General features: G+C 33.8%; 2 protein-coding genes and 1 long non-coding RNA gene across 4 annotated transcripts in view; 2 read left to right on the forward strand and 1 right to left on the reverse strand.

The window, feature by feature from the left end:
- Positions 1–4,117: 4,117 nt before the first annotated feature.
- On the reverse strand, positions 4,118–24,843 carry Shmt (serine hydroxymethyl transferase). Of its 2 annotated transcripts, none has more exons than XM_072542295.1 (8): positions 24,688–24,843; positions 23,951–24,216; positions 23,369–23,514; positions 15,551–15,681; positions 10,330–10,525; positions 10,041–10,226; positions 5,012–5,317; positions 4,118–4,444 (listed from the first exon to the last, which is right to left on the reverse strand). In XM_072542295.1, exons 1-8 carry the CDS (start codon positions 24,751–24,753, stop codon positions 4,206–4,208), a joined length of 1,536 nt encoding a protein of 511 aa, XP_072398396.1. In that variant the 5' UTR covers positions 24,754–24,843; the 3' UTR covers positions 4,118–4,205. The 2 variants fall into 2 exon arrangements, with proteins under 2 accessions (XP_072398396.1, XP_072398397.1); XM_072542296.1 differs by lacking the exon at positions 24,688–24,843 and adding an exon at positions 24,373–24,568.
- LOC140449155 (uncharacterized) overlaps positions 17,561–25,461 on the forward strand; it is a 34,029-nt gene continuing 26,128 nt past the window's right edge. Inside the window, exon 1 of the long non-coding RNA XR_011951751.1 lies at positions 17,561–17,819. This is a non-coding gene — a long non-coding RNA (uncharacterized lncRNA). The remainder of the gene's footprint in view (positions 17,820–25,461) is intronic.
- LOC140449151 (uncharacterized) lies at positions 20,389–22,407 on the forward strand. The gene is made up of 2 exons (XM_072542302.1): positions 20,389–20,575; positions 20,862–22,407. The coding sequence occupies exons 1-2, from the start codon at positions 20,479–20,481 to the stop codon at positions 21,605–21,607; spliced, it is 843 nt and encodes a 280-aa protein (XP_072398403.1). The 5' UTR covers positions 20,389–20,478; the 3' UTR covers positions 21,608–22,407.

Below are 25,461 nucleotides of genomic sequence, written 5' to 3' on the forward strand. Positions count from 1 at the left end.
AAGATTCATTCATTTCCAGCTTAAATATCTAGGCGGAACCAATATCAAAAGAAAAAGCAATATAAGTTATTATAAACAGACTAAAAATGTATATTATCTAAGATTAAAAGCATTGTTCTGAAGCTATTTTCTTGTGGCATATTAAAGTAATTACTATTTAAATGAGAATAAGCCACAATTAAAGGTTAAAGTAAGTTTATTGACGTTTCAGTTTCCACCTCGGAGATCGTTGTCAAAATACAAACATTAGTAAATTAAACAAATTTTGTTTTTTCGTTACTTGGTAAAAAATTCTTCTAATAATTTAATTTTATCTGATTCATTTATATTGACAATTCAGACATACATTATACATTTTTAAATAGACGACTTTAAAATGATATTGCCAATATTGTTGAGTTGCGTTCCTGGCACGACTTATAAGATAGTTCATTCGATCACATGAAATCAACTTTAACTTAGAATATCCGTCAGAAAAAATCATAGCATATAATTCGTCTTTAAAAAGACAAACACATGCCATGATGACAGTAAAAATCTCCTGTTAGTGATTCCATAGTAAATTATGAGGGAAAAAACAGGAAAAAAACCTCATAATACTATCCCGACATGGTAAGTATTTGGTCGTGCATTTAGTTTACTTTCAATAAACACCAAATTCTGATTTTATATGTTTGTTATTTAAAAAAACATAAATGATGTATCCTCTATACATATATTACCGACTTACTAATACTGGTATTTTCCTTTTAATAACTTTGCGGAATTTGCGACACAATTGATCTAATTTAGCATAATTAGAGCCGCTTCTTTGATTTTTCTCTTTTTACCATCCGTTTCTTTTGGGACTATATTTGAATCATTCCATTGAACCCTATATTCATTATCCCATGCGTGTTTACGTATTTGAGATCTATCAAATTCTCTATTTTTAATATAACGATCTTATATTAAAAATAGAGAATTTGATAGATCTCAAATAATATGTAATAGATTAAAAGTATTTAGATTAAAAATATTTTTCGGTGTTTTATTATATACAGGGTGAAATGAAAATGATACAGGATGAGGCACATAAAAAAAAGAAGAATAAAAAACGTAAAAAAGGAGACCTACACAAAGTGTGTTTATAAAGAACAGAAATGAGAAATTGATTAGCGAACCAAGAAAATGGAAAAATATGGAAGTTTTTCGAAACTTTGGCATAAAGAAGAAAGTGTACATGGAATAGATGATAAAAGGGAACAAGTTGAAATAGTAAGAATTCTTCCAACAAAAAGAAGAGGAAAGTAATCTAGTTCAAATTAAATGTAAGAAAAATAAAAATGATATGTATGTTTCATATGTGTTTCACTTTAAAGAAATTTAAAAGACACATAGAAAATAACAAAGTTTGGAAATAAACATGGGTTCAATGCATCTGAAAAATAGAAGTTCTAAACAGAATAGGTCAAGGCGAAGGTGACTTGACGAAGATGATAAAAAGGAGAAAACTTGAATATCTGGGGCATATAATGAGAAGTAGCAGATACTGGATGGTTAACGGAAAGAGGAATTGGTAGGAAGAAATATTGATGAGTCCGAAACCTTCGTCAATGGACTGGTTTATCAGCAGATGAATTGTTACATGCCGCGCAAGATCGAGAACAATATCAGCTAATAGTCATGGAAGCTACCCACGCCTAATTTGGCCACGGTGCTCAAAGAAGAAGAACAGAATAAACATACTTGGTGGTCAAAGGAAGTTCAAGAAAGGTCGGAATCAGATTTTCAAAATACCGGGAGGGTGAAGCAAAGATATATAAAAGTCATAGACCAAAGAAAGCAAACGATTTTAATCCTAGATTGTATTCTAGGTGAAAATAATAAAATATGAGTTCACGAAAAGGATGTCAAAAAGTGATAGAAAAAGAACTTTGACGGTTTATTAAATGAAGAATTGAATAAAATAGAATTGATAGAAAACCAGTTGAGCTAACGGAGACAGTAACAGTAATTATCACCAAATTAACAAACGAGGAAGTTACTTCTTCTTCTTCTTCTAATGGCGCTACAACCCTTTGTGAGTCTTGGCCTGCTTAACAATGTTCTTCCATTCTGCCCTATCGGATACTTTCCAGGAAGTTACTTAAGCACTTCAAAAAATAAAGAAAGATAGAACAGTTAGACCAGATGATATCCTTGAGCAAGTATGAGAGATTTAGGGGAGACAGGAACAAGATGGTTAACAGGTTTGTTTAATAGAATTGTGGGTGGAGCTGGGACAAATGCCAGACGAATGGAGACGCAGTATGTTAGTACCTGTCTACTCCAATGAAAGAGATATATAACAATGCACAAATTACAGCGCCATAAAACTACTTAGTCACACCATGAAAATATGGGAGAGAGTAAATGATAGACGGATACGAGAATAAACCGAAAATACGTAAATAAACCAAAATATTCAAAAATCAGTTTGGATTTATGTAAGGCAGGTCAAAAACAGACAACTTTCATATATAACCGCTGATGGAAAATACAAGAATTAAAAAACAAACGCTCAAATAGTATTCATTGATCTTGAGAAACCATATTGTTACGATAAATAATGACTCATAGTATCTAAACTGTAAATATTCTTTCTCATTCAAGTATTTTCCAGATTATATACCTGCCGGCAGAAATTTCTAGTAAGAAGATCCACGGGTCCCCTACGCTAAAAGACCTGTTTGGCTCCACGACGATCGAGTAAGTTCTGGAAGGTCAACGCCGCTTCGAGAATAACGGTTGTTTAGTAAAAATATGGAGGAACCTTTTATTTAAGTTACAGTTAGTTCTAGTTTTGAAGTCGAGTTTTTAGTTCGAATATAAATGTAAAAATAAATTAGTGAATATTGTAATAAAGACTTTAATAAACTTGTAAGTGTTATAAATGTAGAACCTTTGATAATCAATAAAGACAATAAATTAGAATAATAAAAATACTACAATATGATAAAGTTCCTAGAGAGGTTCTGTGGGAGTGTTTAATTTAATCAAAATATTTACCAGATATTTGTAAAGGGACTCGTATCTTTAGTGGTATATTTTTTTTATAATAATATAATGTTTGTCCTAGTTTGGCCTACTATAAGACACGAAAGTGTTTAGATATTAGCGTTACAATACATATTAACGCTCGGAGGATGACCTCAAAAGGTAAGACATAAATTTAGCAGCGGAATGTTGAGAAAGATAGTTTCTAAATAAATCATGTACTAGTAACTAACTTTGAACGTATTGTAGTGTCAATATATGGTCTTTGGGATGCGGCGAGTTTTATAAAACAAACAATACTTAGCAATCCTTAAAGGTAAGCCAATTAAACGATTGAATCTGCAGTTACCTTCAACTAACCTTCCAGAAGAAATTAATATACAGTCCACGACCTAACGAAGAAGCAAAAGATCGGGGGTGAAGCTATTCCTGATCCTAAGCATAAGCACCCACCCCAATCGTTCTGTTTACTGCTAAATACGTAGCGTATATTTGTAACAATATGATTCATGAAAATTTATTTTATAAAATTGATCAGCTTAAACCCAAACAAAATTAGTATGATAGAATAGGTATTTCCAATACCTTTCAAACGAGATATTACTTGGCTTAAGGTCCCATTTAAAATTATCGGTTACAGTGGCCCTGTAACCTCATCTATGATTATTATGTCACCTGTTAATATAATAGTTTCTTTTATAGCAGTTTTCTTTTTATAGTTTTTTAAGCATTTTCTCAGACCACTATAAAACTGTGTTCCTTTTCTTTTTCTAATGAGGCCTCCGTCAAATTCAATAGATAGATAAGGCTATACATTACTTGTAGAGTACGAGCCAACCCATATCGGGATTCTTGAGATTTTATTGTAGTGGTGAACCACTGCATATTTTCTTCTATCTGCTTGTCATAGTCTGGTTTTATTTTTTTATTTACTCTATGTTCCAGTATGCAAAACAAAAAACAGGCCATGTATTAGAGAGTTAAATAAAACAAATTAAAATGTAGGATACCAAAATTCCACATTCGACTACAAACTAGTATAGTAGAAAAGGCATACTTTTGTTCTCCATATCTCACATAATATAGAATCGAAAACATATTATCTTGTTTTTAAAATGTTTTATTGCTAAATCTTAAAAATTAAAATTAGGATATGACCACAATAAATAAAAGTTGAACGGAGATTCTCAATATTCAGGATATCCCGGAAGAGGGAACTTTTCGCTGTATCTGTTTACTTCATCTTTTAAAGTTGCTACTTTTTTGCTGATGTCAGCATTTTCATGAATCACTTTTTTGAAATCGGCAAGCTTCGGTCCGGAAAGGGCAGTTGCTTCTTTGGCTATTTTTAAAGCTCTGTCAATGAAGTCTACAACCTCATCGATATCCTTTTCTTTCATGTTACGAGTTGTTATAGCAGGAGTTCCTAAAAATACAAACATACATTACAAATTAATTCACGTTTTTACAGAATTACGAATTTAAAATAAAAATGAGTGAAAAAATTAGTTTATTTTAAAATGTATTAATTCTTAAACTAGGCTTGTTTTAGTTCAATATAGTTTGTCCATCTCGGCTGCAATAAATGAAGTGTCTTGAAGTTTTAGGACATCAAAATATTCCTTACTGTTGCTATCTCTTTAATTGACCAACTGTTTTCCAGTCACCATTTTTTTTAAGTTCAGAGTAATGTTCATTTGCAGAACCAACGTAATATTCAAACAAGTCATACTTCAAATGTCCCGAATTTTACCACTTCTTAATACTACAGGGAAATAGGCATACTTCGTAATAACCAGGTATTTGAAGAGTCTGCAGATTTGCGGACACTTCGATCAATTTTTCGTCACGTCCAGATATAAGACGATTAGAGTTTTTTTGGCTGATTTCTAAAGCTCATCTATTATTTAATAATTTTATAAATCAAGTTTTCAGAACTTAATCAAAGATCATCAATTTTAAATTACCACAAACAACTAAAACCACTACCAACCTAATCTAATTCCAGATGGATTAAATGCACTCTTATCTCCAGGTACGGTATTTTTGTTGCAAGCAATATTGACCTCTTCCAGCACGTACTCTCCTTTGGATCCTGTCAAGCCTGCGGATCTCAGATCGACTAACAATACATGAAGATCAGTGCCACCGGTAACCACCTTGTAACCTTTGGATTGAAGACCGTCGCTCAGTCGTTTGGCATTGGCTACGATTTGTTTTGCGTACGCAACGAATTCTGGAGTTTGGGTCATTTTCATAGATGTTGCGATGCCTGCAATACTGTTGTTGTGTGGACCACCTGAAAATGAAGATTATTATTTATATCAATATTGAAAACCTATTTCAAAATTTTAAGTCATTATGTTATCATAATTAGCAGTAGCACAGCTCTAGTTTAACCGTTAGAGATGAAGTGGGCTTGGAGAGGTAGTAACTTTGTATCCGTTTGACTGAACACTGGTTCTTATAAGCCCTCAGGACTAGATGAAGTTAGTATAGCTCTTTCAAGAGGAGTCTCAGCCTCTCTCGAGTCAAGATCGTAATGCGTGGTGAAGAACCACATCGTCCACGAAGTATCCCTGTTAACGAAGATCGGAAGGTCGATCCTGAACGGGTGCAATATTGAATACAAGGAGGCAGGACTGAAGCAATTTTACTGGCTTCTATGCTGCGATTAGAGAAGCAGCTAAGTCAGTATGCTTTAGAGGCTGAGAAGATAGAATTCGCCTTGGCTTTAAAGTGAAATTCACAGGCAGAAAACCACTAGTATAGATAGTACAAACTATCATGGCTGAGACAAACATAAATATATGTCCCTCAGTCCTCGGTAGTTCTTAAATGGAACACGGAACGTCAAATCAATATATGGCGCAGGTAAGATTCATAATGTATAACGTAATACAGGAAATGCAAATACTTAACCAAAATTTTGACACAACACTAAAATTAATAACCAAAATGATAACAAATAAACTGAATGCACTAGTGAATAACACTAGCAGACGAACAACAAGGTTTTAGGTCGGGAAGATCCTGCACCGACACTATATTTATAATGAGGCAAGTGCAAGAGAGGTCATTAGAATACTAGAAACCGGCATATCTATGTTTCGTGGACCTTAAGAAGGCATTTGACCGGGTCAAATTCAAGGACGTTATCCAATTATTGTACGCAAGAGAAATCCTCCTCCTCCTAAGTGCCTTCTCTGTTGAGGTTGGCGATCAATATGGCAAATGTCTCTCTGTTCTGGGCTTGATGAATTAATTTATTTCCTCTTGTGTTTGTCCAATCTCTGATGCTAAGATTTTTTCTTTCGTCCTATGCCCCTTTTACCTTCAATCTTGCCTTCTAATATTACCTGGAGCTGCTCAAATTCCCTATCGCACATTATGTGTCCTAGATATGACGTCTTTCTAATTTTGATAGTATTGACCAGATGAGGGCTTGTGTTCATTGCTCTCAGTACTTCTTCATTCGTAGTTCTGCTGGTCCAGCTTATTCTTAGCATTCGGCGGTACATCCACATTTCAAATGAATGTCATACTGTTTTAATGTCCAGGTCTCACAGCCATATAGTAATAGAGACGACACATAACACTTTAGTGTTCTCAATCTTATTGAGACTGATAGCTTGGGGTTATAGAGCATTTTACGCATATTCATGAAACCAGATCTTGCTATTTCAAAGCGGCTTCTAATTTCTTTTGATTGGTCTAGTTGACTATTTAGTTCTCTGCCCAGGTATATGAAGCTTTGGGAACTCTGAAGGGTGATACCATTTATTTGTATGTTAGGTGTAACTTATTCATGGGGGTTTTTCTGGAATACCAGAATTTTGGTTTTGGAAGCCCAGCCTGTGACTTTCTTCTGATAATATGTTCATCAATATTTTTAGTTGGTCTTCTGTTTCTGCTAATACTACGGTGTCATTGGCATATGTTATATTGTTAATAATGATTCCATTGGCTCTGGCATCTTCCGAGACATCTTCAAGAGGAGCTCTAATTCAGAAGCAAGAGAGATACCTCTAGGAATATTCAAAACGATCGAAAATATCTACCAAAACAACACAATAAAAGTAAAAGTAGAAGAAGAACTAACTGACCATATTGAAGCTGGTCATGAGATAAGACAGAGAGATTCCCTGAGTCCTCTATTGTTCAAACTGATTATGGATGAAATAATAAAAAAAGGAAGAACTAAAAAAGGATAAATGGGAGAAAAACAACTTAAAATATTCTGCTATGCAGACACAATACTACTATCTCAAAGTGAAAATGATTTACAACACATACTGTACCAATTCAATATAACCGCCAGAAAAAAAATTAACATGTTAATTTCCTAAAAAAAGACAAAATGAATGGTTACAACAACAAATTTACTTAGATGTAAATTGGAGCTGGAAGGTCAGATAATAGAACAAGTGATGGAGTTTAAATATCTAGGCATCACATTATCTAGCTACGGAAAGCTCGAAAAAGAAGTGGACGATCAAGTGAATAGAGCAAACAGAGCCACAGGTTGTTGAATGAAACAATACGGAGAAATAAAAATATCGGGAAAGAAGTGAATGGCAGAATTTACAAAACAGTCATCAGACCAATACGCGGCAGAAACACGACGAGACACAGAAAGGACAAAAAGGATGTTAGAAACGACAGAGAAGAAAACACTTAAAAAAATTGATGGTAAAACAGTATGGTACAGAGCTAGAAGCACAGATATACGACGTAGATGCAAGGTGGAGAACAAGGACTGAGTAAGAAATATAAGATTAAAATAGAACGATCATATAAGCAGAATGACAACAAATAGAGTAGTAAAGACGGCAAGAGATGGTTCCACAATAGGAAGACGATCAGTAGAAAGACCACAAAAACGATGGAACGACAATTTACTGGAGGCACATCGAAAAACAGTCATGTCTGTTTAAAAAGAAGAACAAAGATATAAAAATATATGGAACACGAATATTCTTTATATTTTTTATATATTATCCCTGGTTCTTAAATGAATACAAAACAATCACTTCAATTTCGATTCATGTATGTTTGCATTGCATCACTCATTGGTATTTTTCCATATCAATTTTAGCGATAATGTTAACGTAAACGATTATTTCTTCGCTACTTACGTTGTACAGTGACGTCGAGGTCATAGAATTTATAGAATAAACTCATTGTAGAGATAACTGGCTAATTATTTTTATTTTATTCCACTATCACTACTTGCCTAAATAGTATACTAATATGTTTTGTTGCCCATTAAAATTGCATAAATTTTGACAAAGTAATAAACGAGCATCATAAACATGAGACATGACGTCAAGGGAAATAAAATACACAAAAACATATTTTTCAATTCTCACTATCAACTAAAACTAAGTTAATAACATTTTTTTATTGGCCCATAGTAGAGATCACAAGCGAAGACGTTCAGTACTGTTTTGTAAATTGTTTTTGAAAACTTTCAATCGAAAACTCATGTGGAGCTATATAGGAATATTCATTTTACCTCATACCTCATTTTTTTATAGCAATATTCATAAGTTACTGTGTTACTTGAAAAAAGCTCTTGAGGATGGTCTCCAACAGCTGGAATAAAGGTAAATGGAGTTACCATGAACAACATTAGATATGCGGACGACACTGTGATCTTAGCCGAAAATATTGAAGATCTTCAGAGACTGGTGACCACAATAGCGGAGTATGGAAAAGAGTACGGTCTAACAATGAACGTCAAGAAGGCGAAATTTATGAGAATAATCTAATAAACGGAAACAACGTCGAACAAGTGGACAAATATGCATATCTGGGAACAATGATTAATTCCACAAATGAGAACATTCAGGAGATCAAAATCAAAATAGAAAACGCTAGAGAACAAATTTCAACAAAATGAGAAGAGTGCTATGTACAAGGAATTTAAAATTGGAACTAAGAGTTAGGTTGGCGAGGTGCTATGTTTTTTCGACTTTGTTTTATAGAATGGAATCTTGGACCTTGAATGCGACATCAATGAAAAAACTAGAATCATTCGAGCTGTGGGTGTATAGAAGAATTCTGAAAATATCGTGGACAGAACACGTCACAAACAAAGAGGTTCTGAGAAGGATAAATAAAGAAATAGAAATTTTAAATACAATTAAAACAAGAAAATTGGAATATCTCGGACATATTACACGTGGAGAGAAATACACCTTGCTCCAACTCATAATGTAGGGAAAGATCCAAGGAAAGAGAAGCATAGGGAGGCGTAGAATGTCATGTGAGAGAGTGGTACGGATGTACATCAAATCAACTTTTCAGAGCAGCCTTCTCGAAAGTCCGAATAGCTATGATGATTGCCGACCTCCGCCGCGGAGATGGCAATTGAAGAAAAATACTGTGTTACTAGCCCTTCCAAAAACCGTGAGATGTTATCGTGATGGATGAGCGCTTAATGCTCCATTGTGGTTGCTAATTCGGTGAAATGAGCACGAACAAGTGGAATCTGCTCAAATCCTGATATCAGGTTTCATTAACCCCCTCCCGACAGCGGAGCTCTGCCAGAAGCTACCATACATTCTCAACTTCTCGTGAAAAAAGAATGGACCAGGAACAAACCAAGCAAACATGCAAGAGTATCAATGTAGCCCATATTCATCCCGAACAGAATGGAACTGGATCCCACTAAATACCATATTTCCGAATATGAAAAGGAACTATTGAAAAATGGTCAGGAAAACAGCGATAAAGCTAAAGTTTGAACAAATCCAGCAAGCGAGCGTGATGAGCGTAGTGAGGAAACAGTTTTAAGTACATATTCGTTAAATCAAGACCTCGATCCGAAAGAACCTCGACATCAGTATGTAGGGTACACACAAAAGATCTTTCAGGTCTCAGTATGTAACGGTATACGATGCTAAACAGTAACTACTTTTCACATGTGGTTTTACTGCTTGCTTTAAAAAAAAAATAATCAACCAAAAAACTTAGAATTTATTATTACTCCTCAATAAATATTACTACAGCGTTACCTTGTAATCCTGGAAATACTGCTTGATTAATTTTGTTTTCCAAGTCGTACAGTATCTTCTCTCCTTTGGGAGTGACTTTCCGTACTCCTTTACGGAAAAATATAACACCAGCCCTAGGTCCTCGAAGACTCTTGTGTGTCGTCGTGGTGACTATATCACTGTATTCAAAAGGACTTGGAGTTACACCTGCAACAACACATAATAGTCATTTATAGATAACATACTAGTTTAATATACATCACTTTATCAAAAGCCTTTTTTAGATAAACAATACATAATATTTTATTACCTGCTGCGACTAAACCAGAAATATGCGCCATATCTGACATTAGATATGCGCCAACTTCATCACAGATTTCTCTGAAGCGTTTATAGTCTAATGGTCTCGAATAGCAACTTGTACCAGCTACTATTATCTTTGGTTTAAACAGTCTTGCGGATTCTTGGAGTTTGTCGTAGTCTATAAGACCGGTTGCTGGGTTCACCTAAAAGACAAAAATTAAGTTTTCGTTTTAGTTTTGTAAAAAATAAATTGTTTGTCTTTTAAACAACACAACAGTAATAAGCTGGAAATGTAGAAAAGGGAAGTTCAAGATAAATATGTGGATAAGAAATGTAAAAGTTGGTGCGTTCTAAAGGACTAATAAAGATATAGAATTGTATGGTAATCCAATCCCAACCATTTTTCAAAAAAGATCCGATTATAGAAATTATAAGAACAAAAACGACCCGATGGTTGAAACACGTAAAAAACGAGGACAAACAAAAATTAATTAGTAACCTGTGTAACGTGTAACTTAAGATCAAAAACTGTAAGAGTTAGTAAATATAAAGGTGGGAAATGAAATTATCATTTTCCTGAATGAACAGCTTCCGAAAGCATTCACATTTCATTCTAAGTTTTCTAAGCCATCTTCTTGTATATCAAATTATTCTTTCTAGCAACTTAATTTATGGACTATTATAATTTTTATTCCTTTTACATCCTACGCTGCGGAACTAACATCGGAGGTAGATATTAACTCGGAAATCCGACAGATATATTAAGCAGACTACTCTTCAATTTGACCCCGCGCGGTATGCAGGCCACTTAAGAAGAATACACCCACAGGATCTCCTACTTGTCGTAAAAGGTGACTAATTACAGCAGCTCACCGCTGTCCTTACCCGACATTCTATCTTAACCTTACCCAATTAACTAGCATAGAAAACATCTTTCCCACACCCCGAGTGTTGGAGGAGTCCTTTTAACTGTATTTGAGTTAATGGGGTATATTATATTGATTTGGCAACATGGCGTCGAATGGTGTAGGCATGTTGGAAAGTGCTTCTAAGTCAAAACCGTGTAAAAAGTGTAAAAAGAAGGTTTTAAATGGTGTAAAGTGCAGTATTTGTGAGAGCTGTTTCCATGCTGGCTGTGCAAAAAATCAAAGTGCAGTTACGTTTATTGCTGGCGATGTAATTACATGTTGTACTCCGACAGCGGTAACTTCCGACCTAGATCAGGCATTTCACGAAGCTATGGAAAGCCAAGGAAGTAAGCTAGTTGACTCATAGGTATTTTCATATATTCTAAGACAAAAAGATGTAATAATTATTGAATTAAGAGACAAAATAAATATTTTAAATGATCTTATTGCCGTATTAAAATGTGATAAAAATAAAAATAAGACAAAAACGGGTAGGGAATCCTCTAAAATTGTAATTAACAACAAAACTTACGGTGACAAGCTTAATACCCATACAGATAAAAATAAAAAGCTAACTGAGCCTGTTGCCAGCTCTTCGATAAAATGAAAGAAGTGTCAAGAAATGATGTTTCATGTGCTATACTGAATGCTGTATATGATGTATTATGTATATGATGTATTATAAGATTATTTGAGGATACTTCACCTCGTAACAACAATGAATGGAAAGAAGTGAAAGAAAACAAACAAAGAAGGCAAATTATAGTAGACAAGAATGAATCCATTAAAATAAACGGCAAGGAATTTAAAGGAGTTCCAAACATGGCAAATCTTCACGTATCACGGGTTAATCCACAGGTGAACCCAAATGACTTACTAAATATGCTACAACCACACTTCCCAGAAGTAACCTGTGAGTCTCTTAGTTCGAAACATCCAGATACATATTCGTCATTTAAGGTAAGCATGTATGAGTCCAAAATTTCCAAAATGATATGGACTCTGATAAATCACCCCATGGAGCGTATGCCCAGCGTTTTTTTTTATACCCACAGAGAACGCACCAGACAAATTCAACATAACGAACTACGTTGATGTAAGTACCAAAATAATAATGCGCATGGAATGTCAAAACCTTAAATAAAGCAGGAAAAATATACAATGCAATACAGGAGAAATACAATGAAGAGAATGCATATTGAAATCATGGGAAAAGCAGAAATTGGATGGCCAGATTCTGGAGAAATACAAGTGAAAGATCAGGTAATGAAAATTCTCATCATTATGGGAGATTTTAATGCCAAGCTTAGAGCTGCAGATACGACACAGTACATCTAGGTGGAGACCTAGAAAAATTCACAGAAGACTCAGAACTAGTTGTCCAACACATTCTTCCAATTACCACCTGTACACGTGGAAATCCTCTCAAGACATACCCGGAAGAGACATTAGAAATCAAATCAAAAGATTCTAAACCAGCTTTACATCTGTCAAGACTTATCCTAGAGCAGATTTGGAGACGGATCACGTTCCACTCACGTATTTCGAGTCAAACTCAAAAGAGTACAGAAAAGGAAATCCCAATCATACGATCTACGAATGCTAAAAGATTTTAATACGAAAATGATGGTCCCTACTAGTTTGGGCAAATGAGCAAATGACTGCAATTAGATCCACTAGACCTGGAAAGGCCGGTACAGAATTCGAGAATTCTGGTATCATTAATAAATGGAAGATGTACAATAAGGTTGTACCGGTTGTAAGACCGGTTTATAACCGGTAAGACGATGTTGATTAATTTATTTTCAAACTATTTCAATCTCAATCAGCTTTCCATGTGACACACAATTAAAGGCTTTCTAATACCAATGAAGCCAGTAAATATTTTTGTTTCTACATCTTTGCGTCAGTACAAATATTTAATAAGCCCAGGGGGTTGAATCACGGACAAGAGGCAAAATTTAGCAGTCTGTAGAAGCAGAGAGAGCTGGGGGTGAAAACTTGCCAGAGGAAAGCGGGATTTCTGATCTTGGAACCGTCACAATAGTGGCGATATATATCTCCCCTAATATCACACTAGGAGAGTACAAGAGTCTGGTAAAGGAAATAGAACGAAAAAGAGTAATCAGAAAGACTGCAGAAAGGCCGAGATAACGGAGAAAGGTGGCACATCCGATCGCTAGTATGAGTTCAGAAAAGGAAAATCTGCGGTAGAAGCCATAAGCAGGATCAAGAGGGAGATTTGTAGATGCCGATAGATGGTGGCTTTCTTTCCTGATGGAGCAAGTGCAGCAGATCAGAGTGGCAGGAAGAATGGAAAAATGAGCATAGGGCGACCTGGACGAGAGTAAATATCGCAGACTGGATGAAGTGTGGTGACAGACACTAATTACTTTTTCACCCAGTTCCTAACAGGACACGCCTCCTTCAGGGCCTACCTTCGTTTGACTAGGACAGGAGGCAGTAACTTGAATTGTCAGAAAGGAGGAAATATTAGAAAGGAATGACCCACAAAAATAAGACAGATAAGGAGAGAGGAGAGAAAGAGAGAGAGAGAGAGAGAAGACGGGTATCGGTCTCTAGAGGTACTACCGCATGAGTAGTTCTGGGAGACTGCGTGCAGATGGATCCTTCCACCCTGAATCCAACACACACTAGGTGATCCTTAACGGGACATCGCTTGGTACGGTCTTTAGAAGATTTACCACCTCTTTCCTATAAAAAAAAATTTAATAGGTAAACAGGCTTTTATTTTATATTAAATTCTGAATAATAAACCAACCGGCCATATATTCTATATATGTTAGATATCTTTTCATAAAGAAATCCATGTATGTTTTAATATTTATATCAATAATTATTTTTAGAATTTATTTTAAAAAACTAGAGTTTCTATCTTCTACTATTTCATCATCAAAGATAACAAACAAGGGTTAACAACATCATGTATTTCATAACAATTAACGATATCTTTGTGATTACCCAATTTCGTAGTATCCACAATAATTGAATGACACAATCGACAATACGTATGTGCTTGTTTTTATCGTAAGTAAATAGAATTTTGCATCATGTTGATATTCAAATAATCAGCCGGATACACGACACAAAATAATGAGCAACACATACCAATGCAAATTTCGACAAACAATGATCTGAGCCATATATCACGAAATTGGAAAGGGTCCCTTAAACAACGAAAGTACAATGGATCAAAAGATAATTTAAAATGTAAAAGATGATTTAGAATCATGTGTACCACATGATATACTCCCTATAAAGGTTTGTGGTACTGGAAGGGAGGGGGTTGACAAATGACAGATATCTATATTGTTAAAAATATCCCCTTTGGAATAAAAATCGACCTGTTGTCATTTTCACAAATTCCCATGAATATTGCCAAATATCAGGGTGAATTTTTGTGAATGGCCAACCCTGTATAATAAGACAGCTTAATGTTGAAAGAGTGAATCTTCTAACAACAACAAATTAGTACAACTTTGGATGTTTAAAAAAACTATTTGCGGTTCCTCGCGAATAGACGGCGGCACAAACGTCACGCCTAAAATTTAGTTTCTTTAAATAGAACATTATATGATCATATCCTCTCAAGAAAGTAGTTTTAGACATTTTAAATTTTAGTCTTTGTATGTGGGTATATTTTATTTTATAAAAACCCTTAAAAGGGCAACATTACAAGCACAAACGTTTTCGGAACAACTGTTCCATCATCAGGTTAAAAAACACAGGTTACCATGCCTGAGCCACCAAAATATTTGGGTAAAAACCCTTTAAAATGAAATATGTTACCAAAGATTGTACATGATGTTGATAATATTATATGATGTTTAATATTTTAATTAGATTTTACTTCATCATATTATCAACATCATGTACAATCTTTGGTAACATATTTCATTTTAAAGGGTTTTTACCCAAATATTTTGGTGGCTCAGGCATGGTAACCTGTGTTTTTTAACCTGATGATGGAACAGTTGTTCCGAAAACGTTTGTGCTTGTAATGTTGCCCTTTTAAGGGTTTTTATAAAATAAAATATACCCACATACAAAGACTAACCTCTTTTGTTATACGTGGTATACAGCCAGCTACAGGAATTATTTTCCTTGTGGATTTTATTTTAAATTTTGTATAGCATTCCTTATACACAAAATATTAAAATATAACGAATTCAAACCAAAATTTTTTAAAATTTGTAGTTGGTGTTGATTTACTTGTATAGTTTGACATCTCAAAAGGAAGTAATTCTGAGTATTGCCGAAAATTATTTGTAATTTTCATAAGAAATATAAAAACAATACCTTGTATGGCAGGGATTCAAAGAACAAGGAAGTAGCTGAAACTTTCTTAGATAGAGTGTAGAAACCATGTGTTAAGTGACCACCATCTGGCAAATCCAAACCCATTATTCTGCCGTGTGGTTCAGCAACAGCTACAGAATATAAAAAAAAAACATTAGTTATGAGTTATGAAATATAATCAGTTTGTTGTGTAAATATGTTTCTAATCTTATTTCTGGATTATATGTTAATATTTTTCAACCAATTCTATTTTTGTTTCATTAATATGAATGCTTCACTGAGGACCAAATTTAATATCTTTGTTTTGTTTGAACTTTCACTAGGCTCACTTTTGTGTAGCCCCTTGGAGTTATTTTAACATTTCAATGGCTTCAACTAGGTTGTCTATAGTTCACACTATCATTAGATCATCAGCAAATCGAAGGTTATTAAGTCATTGGCTGACATCTTGACAGCTTGATCCAAAGCAGTGGTAAATATCTTTGGTGACATAAAGTCTTGTTTTCAATGGTGTTATGAATTTTTACCTTGGTTATTGCATACCTGTAAATGTTGTAGATAATACTGGTGTATCAATGGTCACATATAAAACTGATAAAACTAGCCACATTTCGACTGTTTCAAATGCCTTATTAATGTCCAAAAAAGCACCATGAGCCTGTTATATTTGACTGTTTTCTGTATTAGTCCTTTTAAAAATTATCTAAAGCACACTCTGGGCTGACACCAACATTGTTTAATTTAGCATTGGAATATGTAGTCAGAAAAACATCAGAAGATAGAAACTTATTAATAAATCAGTCCAACTGGCAGCATATGCAGATTACATAAATATCATAAGTAGAACCAAAGCAACACGTGAGAATACATATACGGAACTTAAATCACATGCTAAACAAATAAGCCTGTCGATAAACGAAAAGAAGACTAAAATCCTAGTACAAAGTTGATCAGAGAGAGCAACACGACTCTACCTGACAGCTGACAACTTAGAAAATGTAGATAGCTTTATCTATTTAGGAGTCAACATCACAAAAGACAACATTGACAATGTAGAACTTAGCAGAAAAATCATCCTAGCCAATATGGCATACCACAATCTAACCGATAGTGAGCTACGGATGTGAAACTTGGGTGTTGACCCAAAAATCTGTAAACTGCATACACATCTTTGAAAGAAAGGTACTGAGACGAATACTAGGCCCTATAAATGAGATCAACAGGTGGCGAATCAGATACAATTATGTATATAATATATATATATATATATATATATATATATATATATATATATATATATATATAAATATATATGTTCGGATAAATTTCCGCGGTCAGATGAATGAAAATTACTTAGTTCTCGGGAAGAACCGCGTTGAGAATTTATTACTCGACGTTTCGGCACCCATTTTGGAGCCATTATCAAGAGTGATACGGCATGAATGGGCATTTAGGATGAGAACTATTGGAAAACTGAGATAGGGATGGGAGGATGATGTGGATGAGGACACAAGAAATCTCCTTGGCAATTGATTGTGGAGGAGAATGGCTACAGACAGTAATGGATGGAAAGATTTCGTAGAAAACAACGGATTAAAAAAAAATAAAAAGAACAGATTTCCTAACTAAAAACTTATAACAAGTATAACTTTTTTTTCTTTAAATCTACATATAGTACAAAATATGAAAAAATAATTCATTTGAGAAAATGCCCTTGAAAAAATCACATGACAAAGTTAATACAATTTGAATGGATATGTTATTTATTACGAAAATCGACTATAATAATAATAAAACTATTTGGGGTCATCTATATCAAAAGGAAACAAAGGGAGGCATGGGAAAAAATGATTGGATCCAATAGAGTAAAACATCTAAATCACAAAGAAGGTAGAATAAAAAAATCTCAATAATAAAATGAAACACAAAATTAACAATATTTATTTTTACAAACTATGGTTAAATATTCAGTAATATTTTTTTATCAAGTTCCCCATGGTTATAAACATTCATAGATAGGAATTTAAATAATACTTTTTTGTTTATATTAGATAAGAGCATAATATTAGTAGATAAATCCCCTATCTCAAATATTTCTCATTGCACTTAAAATAGATATCTTTTTATAGATATCTTTATAGGGAATTTTAAATTGTATAACATGTTTCAATTGAATGATGACTTTTTAATATCTTGTAAAAATAAATGCTGTAAATTTTTAATATTACTGTTAAAAAATACAGTGTGGCCTAAAAGTGGTACAGAAAAGGTAATCTTTAATACTGAAGAAGAGAGAATGATGGAAATATAATAAGAGGAAATAAAAAATAATATAACAATTAGAGATCACCTTAAGAAACTGAGACATATGTATAAAATGTAGATAAGTATTACTACAATTTAGAACAAGAAAAAACTAAAACCCAAAAGTAAATAAATATATCTGTCAAAGGCCATCCAATTTATATAATAACTGTCTGCATGAAACAATGAATTCCATGAATTAGTGTTTGAATATACATTTGTGACACATTATTCCATTCCACTGTAGGCGCAACACAAAGTGCATCTTTCTTCATAAGTGATCATACATCTACATAGATAGCTCCACTGATGTTAATAAAAGGGATTATGCTGGCCAATTTAATTTCTTTATTCCAACTTTAATTAAGTATTCTATATTATGGGGGAATATGGTCTCACATTGTCTTCCATGAGAATAAAAAATATGGTCAACAAGATCCACATGTTCATTTAAAATATGGTTAGTATATGTTGGTGATGTTACTATGTCATCTTTAACAACGAGTAGAGCTGTAAGGCCTCCCATTCCTTCATTATTAAGATATGACCTAAAAGTACACCCCATAAGTATTTCATCTATTTCCTTCAAATGTTTTGCCTACTATCCAGAAAATGCCCACAAAATCTTAATTCATCTGTAAATATAACATTTTGTCACTATGTATGATTCCAATTATAAGATGTTGAAGAGCAAATTCTAATCTTGCCACCCACTAATACCTAAACAACTTAAGTCTTTGACCCAACTTCATTTAGCTGGCCACATACTACTAACTTATTCTATTCCCCCAAATTCACGAATTCTTTGTATGCTTGGCTATGTCCTTTCATTCAGACCTCTCTTGTGCCCTTCTCCTTGATTGTCTTATAGTAAAAATATTTTTCATTCAAATAAAATAGTTTTCAGGTCATCTTCATTGTAATATTTTCTTTTTCTTTGTTGATTTTATATCTTCTTCTCTCTGGACATGTCACAGACTCTGACTTTTAACAAATCTTACAATATCGTGCCCTTAATTCAATTCGTTAATCTTGTCATTTCTCCTGATTCTGCATGTGCCATCTTATTCTTACACCTACTTTTCAGAATCTTCCTCTCTGAGTTGTCATCCTCATCAGTGGCGTTACAGCTCCTTATGAGCCAAAGCCTTCCTCAGAAGAATCCTCCATTCGCCCCTGTCTCTGGCAACTCTTCTCCATGCTCTAATTCCGATAGACTTCAAATCATTTTCTAGGTTGTCTTGGTACGTAAGTCTCGGTCTTCCTCTTCTTCGTTGTCCGATCGGCCCTCTTCAGTCAAAAACTTTTCTGACTATGGCATCTTCCTCTCGTCTGATTACGTGACCTATCCATCTGAGGCGTGCTACCTTAATGAATTTTACAACGTCAGGTTCTCCAAATCTTCTATACAACTCAAAATTGTAACACCTGCGCCACAAACCTTGTTCTTTTATGCCTCCATATATTCGTCTTAGTATTTTTCGCTCAAAACGTTTGAGCAATTCTTGGTCATTCTGTGTTAGTTTGCAAGTTTCTGAACCATATGTTAGCACTGGTCTTATTAGTGTTTTGTATACAGTCAGTTTAATTTTTCTAGGCATTTTTGAGGCCATCTGTATTCTTAAGCCATAGTAACACTTATTGGCGAGCACTATTCTTCTTTTTATTTCTTCACTGACGTTGTTATCTTTGGTTAGCAGCGACCCTAAGTATATGAAGGTGTCAACACCTTCCAGTTCTAGGTCATCTGAGTTGTGCTTCATGTTTTTTTGTCATTACCCAGTTCGCACAACCATAGGTTACTAATTAATGTTCTGTAGATAGTCATTTTGGTTCTTTTGTCTAATAATTTCAATGTCATCAATCTTTTATTAGCTTTGTATGTATTATTCTTACTGAAAATATGTGCATTCATTTAGCTACTTACGGAATTCTTTTGATTGATTTCTGTACCCATATATGTGAAGGCATCCACATGTGCAATGGTATAGTTGTCTATTGTGATTGTGATATTAGTTGATTTTTGGTCTGCACTATTAAATGTTCCTGGATAAAATTGAACTTTGTATTTACATTAGATGTTAAGTATACATTTTTGGCCACATTCACACCTTTTTTCATAGCTGTTATTTTCTTAAATAGCTGCTCAATTATATACATAGTGGACCAAATGACATTTAATCTTCTTGTGATATATTGATTATTCCATCACACTTCATAAAAAGTTACGGCTTTAACACAGTATTCATTATTTAAAAATATTTTGAGCAAAAATGAATAACCAAACTGACATTGTGAAAGTAATACAACTATCAAACAATATATACAAATAGGAAACATAAATTTCCTTCTATGCCTAGAATGATATGAGGCATTCAGAACCATAGTGGATTAAGTCCACTTTTTACGAAAATTAAGTTAGCGGTGTATCTATGTTCTACAAATAGAAATCTTTTCGGTGCTATAACAAACCACGTCCAAAGTTAGCGCAATAATAAACAGATGACGTTAGTTTCCTATGTCTCTGAAAAATGTGTCATATTATTTCGGGACAGAGTGGATCAAGTCCAGTTGACTAGTCAGATTGTGCTCAGTGTATTTACCGTGATCGTTTATGATTAAAAATGGATTCAAATGACGACATTAGTAATTTATCTGCATCATCATCTGATAATTATCTACCTCCAGAACAACACTCGTCTGCAGAATCGGAATTAGAAGGTAAGTTTAAGTAGTTATGAATTTAATAAATTTATTTATTTTAACCTAATTTTTAATAGTGTGCTAATATAAGATTGTTTATTATTTTTTACGACGTAATTAGGGGTTACTTTACATTGGTATCAAGGCGTTGTTGCCAGATCTATTTATAATATTTATATTTAGGTATTTATATATTGATATAAATCATTGAGTGAATGTGAAGTAGGTTGTTTGCATACGTTTTTATCTTAAAATTCGTGTGGCGCTTTCGACACCGGACCCTAATTCTGTTTATTGTTTACAGTGGACACCCCACAAGAACAATCTGCAGCTACCCCTATAATACCACAACCAGAACCAAGCGAAAATCGCGGAAGAAAACGTGCTAAGAATCAAGACAGTTGGATAAAGAATACTAGAAAACGTCTGAGGAATAAAGGCGAAGCGTATCGTTCAGTTACAGGCAAAAATTTACCGAAAAAAATTTTCAATAACATAAACTGTGGTTGCAAAAAGAAGTGCTATCAAAAATTTGAGGAAGAGGAAAGGAAACGTATATTTCAATCTTTCTGGAATTTGGGCGACTACACTAAACAGAATATTTATATTCGGAGCTCTGTGTTGGCTGTGAATGTGAAACGTAAACGAAAAAGGGATGGAACCGGTAATGCAAAAACAATGTCATACGAATACATCTTACGAGATGGTAGCAAATCTGAAAAGGTTTGTAAAAAGTACTTCCTAGACACGTTCTACCTTACACACGGTAGAGTTTATCGGTGTATTTCAAAGCCTGATATTATAAGTGCTGTGACAGATCTCTGTGGTAGACACTCAACCAATAAGATCGACGACTCTGATATCGTTGAACATATAAAATCTTTCCCAGCGCATCAAAGTCATTATAATAGGACAAAGAATCCTGAAAGAAAGTATCTTAATCCTGATTTAAACATCAAAAAAATTTATGACCTGTATGTAACAAAATCCAACAACGAAGGCAAAGTACCTCAGAAAAAAAAAACAATACTATCATGTGTTTACAACTAAGTTTAATTTACATACCATCCAAAGATACGTGCGCCAAATGTGATCAACTGTCCTTAAAAATAGCTGCAGCAATTGAACCTGAGACATCAAATTCCCTTATTGTTGAGAAAAATGTTCACCTAGCAAAAGCAAAACAAGCTCGAGATGTACTAAAATCGGACAGTGATGACGCATCAGATGAACACTATGTTGCTACTTTTGACCTCCAAAAAGCACTGCCATACCCGAAATTGTCTACATCCATTGCATATTACAAAAGAAATATGTATGTCTATAACCTAGGAATTCATTCCTTCAACAAAAACAATGGCTTTATGTATGTGTGGGACGAAACAGATGGTGGTAGAGGATCTCAGGAAATATCTTCAATATTGACCATGCATCTGAGAAAACATGCCAAAAATCATAACCACGTAACTCTTTATTCAGATTCATGTACAGGACAAAACAGAAATTTTAAAGTGGCTGCCACGTTACTAAATCTTGTTCAAGATTCTTACATAAACATAAGAATGATAGATCACAAGTTTCTTGTATCTGGCCACTCTTTTTTGCCAAACGACCGAGATTTTAGGGTTATTGAAAAGGCTGCCAGAAAATCTTCTCACATCTTTGGGCCAGACGACTGGATTGATGTAATAAAAACTTCAAAATTGACAGTGCCTTTTGAAGTAACCAACATAAAAAGGAGCGACATTGTGTCGACAAAGAACATAGAAGATGTGCTTGTAAATAGAAAAAAAGATAGTGATGGAGCACCTGTGAAGTGGTTAGAAATGAGATGGATGAGGTATGAGAGAGAAGATCCTTGGGTTTTGAAGTACAAACCTACGCTGAATGAAGAGTTTCCGATTTTTACTGTCTCGATGGCCAAAACAAATGTCTCAAAATGCATTGGTAATCAAAGTCATCTGTACTCCACACCTAGACTCGTGACAGAAGCAAAGAAAAAGGACATGCTGTCTCTCCTCCCGTATCTGCCACCAGTCACACACTATCATTTTAAAAATCTCTGCATCAACACAGGAAGCTGTTCACGAATCCAGCAACAGGGTGAAGAAGATGACAGACGATCATGAACTGGTCTATGATGATTAAAACTAATGCCACTTAAGCTGTGAGAGTATTATTGAACATTGTTGTAATAAGTTTTTTATTTGTTATTATTTTTTGTAACTAAAATTCCAGTTTTGTCATACTTCGCTTTTTAATCCATTTTTTTCCACCAAACATTTCAGAGTAATAATGGATCAAGTCCAATTTTATTCAAGAATCTCCAATTATTTCCAAAAAGGTTATTTATTTACTATTACACATAGTTTAATTATTTAAACTACATATTACATAAGAGGTTTTCACTTAGATTAGGTTCGTTGGTGTATTATGTAATACTGAAGAGCTTGTTAACTTTAACTCTAAATATCTCTGACTTATGTATTATGGACTTGATCCACTATTGTTCTGAACGCCTCATATGATGATCATCCAATATATAAAAAATTTCTTGTTAACTTTTCCTAATAAAATTGTATATCAAGATATATCAATAAGTCCTTATATGATTTTTTTATCGCATTTCCCAGTTTCGCTGGCATACTATTAATATTGTAATGGCATTATGTAAATAACCATTGTTACTTCTTGTTTCACTACATCCAATAGAAATTATTGTTTATTGGTACCAAATGTTATTACAGCCTTAGTACTCTTTACATTTTTTGAACTACTATACCACTATTAACTATAAAATTATGAAATTACCTGTGTAGACTGCAAAATTGGTAGGTGATCCAGAGTAAGGTTGGACATTTACTCCCCACTGTTCAGGATCTAAGTTAAAGGCTTCTAAAGATCTCTTTTGAGCCAATCTTTCAATCTCATCAATGTATTCATTTCCACCATAATATCTATAATTAAAAGGGGATAAGTATTTTTAACACATTATTATTTTGTATATGAAATATTGAACTATTGTATATTGAAGTAAGGGGAACAGACGAGAGGGAAGACGAACCACTAATGATTCTTGAAATTAAAGATTGAGTTAAAAAACTAGCCAGAAACAAATCACCCAGAATAGATAATCTCCCAGCTGAACTATATAAAGAAGGTGGCCACAATACCATAATGGCATTACAGCAGCTCATAAAAGAAATATGAACACAGTAATCCCTCCCCAAATGATTGGAATATTGACATACTTTGCACTATACACAAAAAAGGAGATATCTTTGAATGCTCTAACCAAAGAGGAATTATGCGTCTAAATGTTTTTAATTATTTATTTTCCACAGCATTTAATTAATTTTAAGTAATAAGTAATTTTTTGTAAATAAAACTCACCTCTCCCCTGGCAATCCCTCTGAATACTTATTATGTAGACAAGTACTTAGGCATTGTAATACTGATAATGTGGTAAAATTTTCTGATGCAATCAACTCTATTCCTGTAATTTGCCTCCTTTTCTCTTTCTTGATGATATCCCACAACTCAGGGTCTGAGTCCCAAAGGTTAGCATTCAAAGTTTTGGAGATATCAGCATTAGCCATTCTGTTAGTAGTTGTACTCAAACTTCTTGAAACTAATTGGGTAAATAACACTTTTTGGACCTGTGGTTGAAAAAAGATTTTAACACTTTTCATTGTCAACAATATAAATTAATTCTAGTAAATTATTCCCTAATAAATTCTATTAATTAAAATAAAATATGAGAGACTTTAGCAATGAAAAAGTAATCTACAAACTAAAGGTTATGGTATACTAACCTCAAATAAATAGCGACAAACGTTTAACTTGCTTTATAAACAGTGATTATAAATTATTTACTACCAAAATTCGTTTTATTTATATCTCAATACTAACATTGATTGTATTAATCAATTGTAAAAACACGTCTATAAGAATCCATGCGATAACCCTAATACGCAAACAAACGACCGGTCAAATTAATGAAGAAAGAGGTCAACAATATCTAAAATGTTAACACAAGCTTGAAAGGAGAAAGAAAAAGTTGTCTCCCATTAATCGTTTAATAAAAAAACTTATTTAATTACTAGAATTATCTACATTCTTTCGCTTACCTGAGGAACGTGATAAAGCAACAGGTTGTTGATTTTGAACAATGCGAATGCGCGGCGGGAAATCATGGTAGATTTAAAAATTTGTATTGTTGCTTGGAGATATCTTAAAATATTGAAAAATAAATTAACTAATCAGTTTTCGTAACTATTTGTCCTTCATTATATAACCTTCTGGTAGTTGTTTAAGACAAATAAAACATTGAAATTTGCTGGTGGTATAAAATACGCTCGTTTACAAGGACCGGTTTAAGATATGTTTGTATATGGGAATAACGAATATTTATAATAGGTTATCAGTAACTCATAATAAGTATCGTGTGAAACAATTTTATTTAATAATTTATTTATTTATTGAGAATTTTACTGTAGGTATACATGATTTGTTTTCTACTATAGAAGCTTCTATAACAGTGATTTCACCAATTGATTTTATCGTAGAGGTTCCCTAAAAATGCTTCCCGACACATAGGACGCGTAATTAACAACAGGTCCTGTGAGTCAGTAACAACTCTTCAAAGAACATAGACTTATAAGAAAGCCTATTTGTCGTTTTATGTGTAGGTATGTTCATTATCTGATCAAATTCTCAAAAATACATGTTCCAGGTATTTTTGTCATAGGCTAACAATTACCACTCAATTTCAGATATGTTCGGCATTTTCCTCTACATTTTTACAGAATCTGAATTTTGCTCCGTCCACTTTGTCAGCCATTTCTTTATGACCTGGCTACCATGACATTACTTTGTTGTGCTTACCCAGTTGCTTAAAGAAC

The sequence above is a fragment of the Diabrotica undecimpunctata genome, chromosome 1 (assembly GCF_040954645.1).
Source record: "Diabrotica undecimpunctata isolate CICGRU chromosome 1, icDiaUnde3, whole genome shotgun sequence".
NCBI lineage: Eukaryota > Metazoa > Arthropoda > Insecta > Coleoptera > Chrysomelidae > Diabrotica > Diabrotica undecimpunctata.

Coding starts and splice junctions, on each gene's coding strand:
- LOC140449151 (XM_072542302.1), top strand. CDS start 20,479: ATGGATTCAAATGACGACATTAGTAATTTATCTGCATCATCATCTGAT. Junction 20,576..20,861: donor TGCAGAATCGGAATTAGAAG/GTAAGTTTAAGT, acceptor TATTGTTTACAG/TGGACACCCCACAAGAACAA.
- Shmt (XM_072542295.1), bottom strand. CDS start 24,753: ATGATTTCCCGCCGCGCATTCGCATTGTTCAAAATCAACAACCTGTTG. Junction 10,227..10,329: donor TTCTGGTTTAGTCGCAGCAG/GTAATAAAATAT, acceptor GTGTTGTTGCAG/GTGTAACTCCAAGTCCTTTT. Junction 4,445..5,011: donor TCCATCTGGAATTAGATTAG/GTTGGTAGTGGT, acceptor TTGTATTTTTAG/GAACTCCTGCTATAACAACT.